Source organism: Lepidochelys kempii, chromosome 6 (genome assembly GCF_965140285.1).
Source record: "Lepidochelys kempii isolate rLepKem1 chromosome 6, rLepKem1.hap1, whole genome shotgun sequence".
In the NCBI taxonomy this organism is placed as follows: Eukaryota; Metazoa; Chordata; order Testudines; family Cheloniidae; genus Lepidochelys; species Lepidochelys kempii.
The window spans coordinates 89,311,255-89,321,993 of NC_136385.1; the positions used below are offsets into that span (position 1 = coordinate 89,311,255).

At 43.1% G+C, this 10,739-nt stretch overlaps 1 protein-coding gene across 1 annotated transcript; it reads right to left on the bottom strand.

The window, feature by feature from the left end:
* Positions 1-292: 292 nt before the first annotated feature.
* FOXA1 (forkhead box A1) lies at positions 293-4,418 on the bottom strand. Its single transcript, XM_073350693.2, has 2 exons — positions 4,344-4,418; positions 293-1,839 (listed from the first exon to the last, which is right to left on the bottom strand). Exons 1-2 carry the CDS (start codon positions 4,416-4,418, stop codon positions 574-576), a joined length of 1,341 nt encoding a protein of 446 aa, XP_073206794.1. The 3' UTR covers positions 293-573.
* Positions 4,419-10,739: the final 6,321 nt, after the last annotated feature.

Sequence of the window (10,739 nt, forward strand, 5' to 3'; positions counted from 1 at the left end):
TGATGCCTGTGCTACCAACCGACGAGTGTTTTGCAAGTATCAAAAGGATAATCTGAGAAAGTAAATGGTTTTCTTGTTGCTTAGAGATTAGTGTTTTGCTACTTCACAGCAGTATTGTCCTTCAAAGTTTTTTAATTAAAAAAAGAACCTTATATGTCTGCTTGCTTGCTTCTTCATCTCCGTATTGTTAAAAGTATTGCCACATACCTGTAAACTTGCTTGAGATTCTAGAGCACAGAAGGGGGGAGTGGGTGGGGATGGAAAGCACAAACAAATAGTTTACAAGCTTAACAACCTTTTTTTTCTCTCTCTCTCTCTCTCTCTTGTTAATAACACCCCGCAGAGGCGACAGCGATCTTTGGAGGGGCAGAGGCGAGGGGCGGGGAGTATGTACAATGGGGGTTCGCTCAACTTCGCCGGAGGGCCAGTTTTATAATAACATACACAACGCGTTGGAGCACAATAATAAAGTAACAGTCCTTTCGCACGCAGCGTGCGGAAACGTGACAGTTTTGTTACCGGGCTAGAGACAGGGAGAATCAGCCTCGCCATGCGGGAGGTGAGGGAGCAGAGCTAGGACGTGTTTAGCACGGGTCTGGAATACACACCTTGATAGTAGGACGGCTCCAGTGCCGAGGGCTCAATACCACTCCTACCGGCCATGGAGGCGCTGCTCAGGGGCAGCCCGCCTGGGATGCCCGCCCCGTAAGAAGAATATTGCAGAGCCTGCTCGTAGGCTTTAAAGTCCAGCTTGTGCTGCTGTTCCGAGGAGGACATGAGGTTGTTGATAGAAAAGGGGTGGTTGAAGGAATAATGGGGATCGCCTTTCAGGTGGAGCTGGGACTCGTGGGCTAGGGAGTGCGGCGGGTGGGGGACAGGCGCCAAGGCTGGGACCGAGCTGATGGCGGAGGGCGCCGCGGAGGCCGAGGGCTTAAGCTCAGTGCTCGATCCATTGTGGTCCAGAGACGGGGGGCTGGTGGGAGGGTTGGGGTTGGAGACGGAGGTTGTTGCGCTTTCCAGCTGGGCAGGTTTATTGTGACCTCTGTGTAAAGGGGAATTGGAGCTGGAATTGGAGGCGCCGGAGTGGTCTTTCCTGCCCTCCTGCCCGGCTTTGCCGTTCGCTTGCTTTTCGCACTTGAAGCGCTTCTGCCGGCGCAGGTAGCAGCCGTTTTCAAACATGTTGCCGGAGTCGGGGTGCAGGGTCCAGTAGGATCCTTTGCCGGGCTTGTCGGGCGACCGGGCCACTTTGACGAAGCAGTCGTTGAAGGAGAGGGAATGGCGGATGGAATTCTGCCACCGCTGCTGGTTCTGCCGGTAGTAGGGGAACAGATCCATGATCCACTGGTAGATTTCGCTCAGCGTCAGCATCTTGCTGGGAGCCTGCTGGATAGCCATTGTAATCAGAGAGATGTAGGAATAGGGGGGTTTGGCATGGGGGTAGCTTCGCTTAAAGGTCTTGGTGTCTCTGGTCCTGGTGAGGTTGGACTGAGCGTACGCCATGGGACTCATGCATGGGTTCATGCTGGCATAAGGGCTCAGGCCGTTCATTGAAGCTTGCTGAGCCGACATGGCATTCATGCTGGTCGGGGTGAGCGCTGTCCCCATGGCCGTCACCCCGGCAGTCATGCTGTTCATGGCGCCTGTGGGGCCCCCAGACATGCCGGCCATGGTGCCCGGGCTCAGGCCTGCCCCCAGCCCTGTGTTAGCGTAGGACATGTTAAAGGAACTGGATGTCATGTTGCCACTGGTAGTCATAGTGTTCATAGTCATGTAGGTGTTCATGGTGTTCATGGATCCCAGTCCCGAGTTCATGTTGCTGACGGGAACAGAGGAATAGGCCTGCAGCAGGGACACAAGATTAAGAGCGGCGGTTAGCAGAAGAGAAGGCGGGACACTTTAGGAAAGCGACCCCCCGCCCTCCCCAGCAAGAGTTCATTACACGAGAGGCCAGGGCAATGTCTCCCTGCCTTACACAAAGCAATAACGCCCCCGAACTCCAGGAAAGTTACCACGGCAATTCTGGAGGCGATCTGACTGTCCGGGGCAAGGCAAGACACTCAGGCTTCATTGAAACAGATTTGCTCCTATACCTCCACCCTATTTACATATACAAAGCAAAAATATATAAAAACGTGTATTAGCTGACGTGTCTTACAAACGGCCAGCCAACGTGAATGCCTTTTTGCCTTTAATATTTTATTACTGTCATACTGAAACGATGCTATCTTTATTTGCAGCCGTTTTGTGCACAAGGTAGTGGGATGAGAAGGCTAAATATTTTTACTCAGTGCTTATTTGGAAAAGGCGCCTGTATTTGTATCCCCAACGGCTGATGCAGTACACAGTTACGTTACAAAGTTACGCTAAAGTACAATCTCACCTTTTCATACCAAAGCCATACTTACAAATAATGGCAAAACAATTGGCTAAAACAGGATAGATTTTACTCTTAGACTGTTTCCATATTACTAATGTTTTGATTAGTTAATAAAAACTAATACAACTAATAAAAATGAACAAACTTGTGCATTGTCAGATTACATTTTAGACAAGGCGGAATTAAATTGCCTAGGTTTTGCTACAAAAGAATCATCATACAGATGGCTGCCATGTACTTGAATTTTTTGTTAAACAAACTAATGATATACTATTACAAGAAATTCAGCAGTTCCTGCTCAGACCGTATTATTTTACTTATACATTTCTGAAAGACAACGCATGCACCGTTATTTGTTTTATATCTAATGTGTCACATTATTTAACATTAAAAAACACTTCCCAAAGTATAAATACTCTGAATTCTATACTGTGTTTCCTTATGATTTTCTATAATCTTCTTATGTGCAATATAATTACGACTTTGACATATTTCAGAACTATGATAAAAATCTATCACCAAAATTAGTAAAGGTATATAAACCGGTACTAAATCTAATTTAATAGAAATGGGGTCAAGGCCTTTTTCGTTCATTTACAATTAAGAGTGAACAAATGCAACTCTGTCAAGTAAAAGCTATGTTTAATTATTTTGTTGATGTACTGTAGTATTTGCAGCTACTTATTATAAGCAACCCTGCCTTTTTCTCTAAAAGCCTGGTTTTAATTTAAATTGAGGTAATTATTTCACAGAACAGTTTAAAACAGGAATGCGTTTCCCTTATAAAAATATGTACAGTGAGTTTATTATAGTAACAAATAAGGATAAGCTATTGTCTCTAACATAGTAAAAGGGAGGCTTCCAGGACTTTATGGTAGTGAATAGTAAATACAGAAAAGCTAAGTATTTAATATGACTCTTATTTTCCCCTTCATTAAACACATATACACTCAAAAATGGGTGTGTAAATATTTAGCATATATCCCGCATTTTAGCCCTACACATTTACAATTCGGCTGTGAAGTGTCTCCTTTTTATGTACTAATCTGTGCATGACTTTAGATATTCTCTAATGCTAACTGTGTTGTGTTTCACAAACATGCCAGTGTGAAAGCTGCACGGCCACATCCACAAATGTGCAAACAGCAATCGCTGTTGTGTTTTAATCCATATTCCAAGGGGAGGTAAGTCACTCCGTAATGGTGATTTATTTGCCCTCTATCATTGTGCATTTCTTTATGTTTGATCTTTTCTTTCTGTTCCTTCTGAGCATAATTGTAAAAATAAGAACAACACGGAAATGCAAAGGGAATGGAGAAAGAGACAGGTTCCCCAGTGCCAGCCTGATCCGACTCTCAGCAGCGCCACCCTCCGGTTCCGGGCAGAAGCGCACCCATGTTTCAAAAATCTTGTTGCAAAGTACAAACGCCTGATTATTTTGCCCAGTAAACCACCAGAATTAACAGGTGAGGCCGTTGAAAACTGTGGGACGAGAAGGCCTTAAAAGTCAAGCTCGTCCACGGCGACGGAAGGCGCTAGTGTTTTCGAGGGTTTTTGCAACTCGTGGCCCTCACACTGCACCATCTGGAGAGTCCAGGGCTGAGGGCGCTCAGAGCTCGGGCACAGTCCTGTGCACCGAGCCAAGAGTTTACGGGGGGCTTTTGTTTGTGCAAAAGTACAAATGACGCCTCTTAAACGAGCTCGCTAACTCCCCCCTGCACCCCCACTCACTCCAAGCACAAGCAGCAGCCCCATTATCATGGGGCTATTGGAAAGCGTGGCGGTTTCTTTATTGCTTGGCCGGCTTCAGTGTTGGAAAAGGCACGTTTGCACTGGCAGGATCTAGAGTGCAAACCGCTTCCCCATATTGTTACACGCACACCCAGCCTCCCCCCCACGCCCCCCCCCCCAGCCCGCTACAGCGGCTCAGGGGCAGCAAACAAGGGAGCTCTTATGATTCACTCACCTCCTGATTGTCGGTGTAGTAGCTGCTCCAGTCGCTAGTTTCATGCCCTTCCATTTTTACAGCACCTAACATCATGGAGCCAACCTGCCCGGTGTAACCATCCAGCCTTTTTGCAAGAGACAGGCAGCAGGAAAGGGAGCTTGACACAGCCCCAGTCTAGCAAGAAGCCAACTCGCGGGGCGCGGGGGAGGAAGGGGGTTGAGATCTGGTCTATAATAAGCCAAAAAGGAGGCAGGGAGCGGTGTTGGGCGAGACACTTGAGAAAGTGAGGAAGTGCCGGCTGGGATGTGAGTGGAGTTGAGCTGATGTGGATCTTACGTCGCAGAAGTGCCCACCTCCTCCTCCTCCTCTCCCCATTTGTCCGCCGCACAAAGACGTTCGCACCTACAAAGCCGGAGATGCACCTGCAAACAAGGCAGTTCCACTCGCTTGTAACTCCCCCGGGGCGTCACTTTATTTGCAAAGCAGTGTAATTGGTTTAAGCTACGGGGAATGAAGGAGAGACCGGGGTGGGAGGAGGGATGGGGGGGAAGAGTAGGAAAGGAAAATACCGTCCTTTCAAATGGCCAGTAGAAATGCTAGCAGGGATCGTTGGAAATTACACGAAGTAGATAAGGAAGGGCAGCCCTCGCTGTGTGACTAGAATACAAAAGGCCACCCAGCCTCCAAACCCGGAGATTAGCAGGCTGTGTTTACTAAAGTACAGTAGATGCTCCTTTAACTTGACGACCGGCATATATTTCAAAGTAATGACTGAGCACTGCAGCCAACATACACCAAGAAATGAGAACTAGTCTTATGATCACACCACACAATACTTATCCCCACCCCCACCCCCCGACTCACCAAGGCAAATAACTTTGGGGCTTACAATTTCAATCAAGGTTCTCGAACATATGTTTCCAACGTTCTATTGACACGTTCATGGGCTAAATCCAGTCCAGTCCTTCATACAAGGCTTCTATTTCTGTATATTTTATTATTCTCTTTTGCCGTGTCACACGTTTAGAAACCATGCCATGTGAGTCACAGCGGTGAGACATGACGCTAAGCCATCCAATAAACACGAACACCAGCTTGAATGCGGATCCACTGACATTAACCTATATTTGACAAACATCAGGTGAGTCACTGAAACCATTTTATATCTTTGTTATAGAAAGCATTCAGCCCAGAAGCTCGCTTGGAAATAGTCACCCAAGAATAGTGATAACAATGGGTAGCGGATGCCTGATTAGTAACTTAAATTGTGCATTATTCTGACTTCTTCCAAGAAATGCGGGTGCCTGCCTGACAATGGGCTTACTTGGCTAAAAGGTGGAAAAGCACGTGAGCGATCCATCCAGCCCTTGTAGGGGGGTGAACTGGGTGAACTAAGATATCAATTTCTAGCTTTTGTGATTCTCTGATCTGATGTCAAGATCACAGACTCTTCCTGGGTTTCTTAGCAACATCCTTTATGTTTGTCCCCATGACAGAACTTGTATTACTTCGTTGTAAAAAAGCTTTCGGGGAAAGGCAGGGGGCCGGGAACAAACCACCTTGCAATTTCATGAGCGTTTGAAAATCGATTATATACGAATCATAGCAAACCTTAAAAATACACTAGTGATCTGAATTTCTTTACCAGTTGTTTATCAGATGGGACATATACAACGGCTTTTGGTTGCTTCCACATTCAACTGTCCTTGGTTTGTTTTTTTTTTTTTTTTACTAATAATGTGGTAAATTCTAGTGGATCACACCTTAAACAACTTTCTTATTGAAGCACCTAAAAATAAATTAACATTCTAATATATAGTCTCATATATAATATCTCTGCTTTGAAGAAATATGTTTTAACTTGTCTAAGAAACGCGGTATCCCTTTCTTTGTTATTTTTCTTTCCCTTTTTTCTTTAAATCTGGCGACAGAATTAAGTTAAATCCTCGAAACAAACAAAACGCTGAAAACAGCAGGCGAGAACAAGGGATAAAAATGTGCCGTTAAAGAAATAAAAAGATAAAAGCATTGGATTACAATCCACTTTTTAAAATGGTCACACTGTAAATAAAAGATTTAGGCTGAAACAAAATCCACATGGAACGTATTAAGAGACAATATCATTACACAATGCAGTATCTATCTATCTATCTATCTATCTATCTATCTATCTATCTATCTATCATATGAGTACTAATCAATCTATGGATTAGTACTTTTTGAGTCACGTGCTTATTTCAATATTTTTGGTTCTGTTTGGATAACATACAAGTACACACAAATGCACTATGGAACTGGCAGTTTTCAGCAGCAAAAGGTCCTCTTTTTTTCAGGTGACTATGCTACAAACTATTCTTCTTTTGAGTGAGATAAGCAAGATAGTATCCTATTTTCCGCAGTAATGTAAGTCTAGTGAACAACTGCCTAAATATATTCGCTCCCAAAAGAGATCAGTTAAAACCCACGAAAAGACGACTGCCCACGCCACATGTTTGCTAGATACACTTGCAAAATTATATAGACACATCACAAGGCAAAGTGTAACAGAAATATCACCTAGCTCGAAAGTGAGCCTGTTTAAAATTACATTCTCCGTCCATCCAAAAACCGTAAGCAATGATATCAGCACACAAAACTGATTAAAGAATCAGCCCCCTTTTTAAACGTTTAAAGGTTTCCTCTGCTGAAAGGCAATTGTAAGACACTTGTTTCACTGAAGTTATAGGTGTATAGGAGACTTATTTGATTGAACAAAGTCACAGCGCCTCCTGTTGTCCAGCTGCTACGTCAAACTCACATACCTGTTTTAAACACAGCTACTGGGTACAATACCACATGAATAACTGCAGCTTATAATCTTCTTACAACAGTTTTTTCGAATACTAATCAAGCTGCCTGAGGCAAAGAATCGGCCGCTACTGGAAATTCCCGCAATGCCCACCCCCCCTTTACTGCACTGCAGCCTGCTGCTTGAGAGACTGGCTTCCAATATACTTTCTTGAGTGAGGCGGTGGATCTAACCTCGAGGATCAGGGCGGTTATCTTTTGCGGGTATTTAAAAAGAGTACTTTTCAGTCGATCGCTCTAGCCAGCTAGCTGTTGCAACTCTATGTAATAACATGCCTGATGATCTGGGCGTCTACTGCATTGTGCCGTACTTTTAAGTCACTCCAGGCAGGAAAGAAAGGAGACTCTTCTTAGGATGTGAGTGGGTGACTCCAGATAAAACCTTCTGGGATGAGTCTGGTTGCCAAAGTGTGTTTGCTAGGCTATAATCGTGTGCCCCTGGTTCAAGTGATAGGGTTCCTCTCCTCTTACCGATCTAGTGCGGATTGTGCCTATTTCTAACGAATCCGTGAAATCGTTTTCTTCCAAGATAATTTGTTTTGCAGAGTAATAATACAGAACAATAATACAGGGGAGGGGCTCTGCTTTGAATTGTCTAACTGGGGGTCAGAGTCTCAATTCCTGTCAGTGATTTCTCCGCATCAGAAATCGGAGGATGTTGCAGATTGGGGAGGGGCGGGGGGAATAACAAGATTAAAACGAGAAATATGTTAATGTAAATTGTTATTATAAGCGAGTCACGACTTATCCTACTTATTTTACAGAACACACACAATTTTTGAAGCCAGTTTGTGCAATATTTCTGAGTAACGGTATTCCAGGCAGGCCTTAGGTAGGGAAATAATGACAATGAACCAGGTGAAATGGCATATTTTTGGACTATTTGCCATCTCATTTACTGAAGAATAAAGTTGGGGGAAAATAGAGTTTGCCATTCTTACTAACTTGCCAAATATAAAAGTTATTTATGGATTCCAACCTCTCCACAGTTTCGTTTCTCCACAAACCGGGTAACAAACGCAGAAACAAAGCTTTAAAATATCAGGAGTTATTTTAAAAAAAGAGAGAGGGAAAAGCTGTTTAATTGTTTTTCCTAGAGCAGAAGAACGTTGCCGCTTAATTTAGGAGAGACTGCGTTTGAAATGGACAGGACCTGCAGGTAATTCTTCAGGTTTAATTTGAAGTGGCCACTTGGTTTTTAGCCAAATGAGATCTTCTGATCGACATTAAACAGATGTTCTGTTAAGGGACACATCCCTAAAGTGCATCTGTTTCAATCATCTGTCGCTTTCCATGCAGCTAAGGATATTTTTCTTCTACGTTACTATATAGACTTCGTTTTATTTTCCTTATATACATTTAATTGCAGATCTGCACCCTAGAATTGGTCATTATCACAAAGGATTTCCATATTATTCGAGTGTTATGGGGAAGGGTTAAAATTGTTTTGTCTAAACTTGGTGATGGTATCATCTATTTATCTATCTATCTATCTGGAAAAATAAGCTTACTTCTCTTCTACAGAAAAGAAGCAGAAACAGGAAAGTCCTATTACTTCCATTCATACAAAACCGCACACGAATGGCAATAAAACGAAAATCCTAAAATTGCCAGATCGCCAGGTGTAGCAAGTGTTTCTTTTAAATACTGGGCAGAGACAACACAAATTGTGAAAGCCTGAATCCTCCTTTCTCACTCCCAGAAAGCACTTCGATTAATTTAAACAGCATCTGGATTCCACGAAGAATCCGGTAAATACCAAGACAAAATGCAATTTTATGGAAGGTTTCAGAGTAACAGCCGTGTTAGTCTGTATTCGCAGAAAGAAAAGGAGGACTTGTGGCACCTTAGAGACTAACCAATTTATTTGAGCATGAGCTTTCCTGAGCTACAGCTCACTTCATCGGATGCATACTGTGGAAACTGCAGAAGACATTATATACACAGGTTTCAGAGTAACAGCCGTGTTAGTCTGTATTCGCAAAAAGAACAGGAGGACTTGTGGCACCTTAGAGACTAACCAATTTATTAGAGCATAAGCTTTCCTGAGCTACAGCTCACTTCATCAGATGCATCTGATGAAGTGAGCTGTAGCTCAGGAAAGCTTATGCTCTAATAAATTGGTTAGTTTCTAAGGTGCCACAAGTACTCCTTTTCTTTTTATTATATACACAGAGACCATGAAACAATACCTCTTCCCACCCCACTCTCTTGCTGGTAATAGCTTATCTAAAGTGATAATCAAATTGGGCCATTTCCAGCAAACCTGGATTTGTGATTTGATTTGGATTTGGATTTGAGAAAACCTGGATTTGTGCTGGAAATGGCCCAACTTGATGATCACTTTAGATAAGCTATTACCAGCAGGAGAGTGGGGTGGGAAGAGGTATTGTTTCATGGTCTCTGTGTATATAATGTCTTCTGCAGTTTCCACAGTATGCCTCCATGAAGTGAGCTGTAGCTCACAAAAGCTCATGCTCAAATAAATTAATTTTATGGAAGGATCTAGACAGAATAAAACCACTTCGGCAGTTTGCAGCATTGATTGAAATGTAAACAGTGATTAAACGGTTCACCATAACAATTTTTGGGCAAAATATAGCCTCGTGCATTTTAACACCTCCCAGGCCAGCCCAGCATATGACATCTCTTTGTTTTAGAAGTATGCCTCAGACTCAGACGATACCCATTTGGAATCTGTCTTTGATTTAAGGGTTGAACTCTGAGTCGCTCAGCAGGAGGAGTTCACGACCAGGTGAGATGCGATAAGGTTGCATTTACTTTCCTCTCTTTTGGGGATCAGTTTACCTGCCTAGACAGGTAAGAACACTTTATTGGGTCAACAGCTTCTTTTAGTCTTTTCCACATGAACTTTTCTTGCCTCGGATTTTGTCAGTTGAGTAGTTTTTCCTTAACTAATGACCTGCCTTGAAATGGAGAGCCTCTTCCCCTAGCTTCTGCTTGTTTTGTTTGTCCTGCTAAATTGTAAAAAGAATTTTCTTCTCCTTAAAGTGAACATACGGGGAAGTAGATTTTAAACGTTGCTGAATCACTTGTACAAGTGACATTTAACTACACTACATGGTTCCGTGATCCCACTCACACGGACAACACCCTTTTTCGTTCTGAACTGAATCATTTATCTCCTCTGGTGTCTACAGGCAAAAGCCCATTTCAAAAAAATGAATCTCGATTAAGCTAGTCAAATGAATCGATTTTTCTTCCTTTAATTTCAGTCTTATGCAAATAAAGGGGTATGACTGTAAGATACAGGATTACAGCAGAACTGTTGTCAACCGCCAGGGATTAGTGCTATTTCCATATTACAATAAATCCAAATGGAATGGGCGCCTATAAATATAGACGGTGACAACCTATACAGTCTAGAGTCACTCCTTTAAAGAGGAACTATATAAAAGTATAAAGGGGACAAATTATATGAGAAATTCGGCAAAATTATCAATATTTTGGACTTCGCATGTTATTAATAATGGGGAATTAACTATTACCCGTAGCTGGATTCTGGAGAATTGCCAGGAAGTCTGATTAATGAAATCAACACAAATG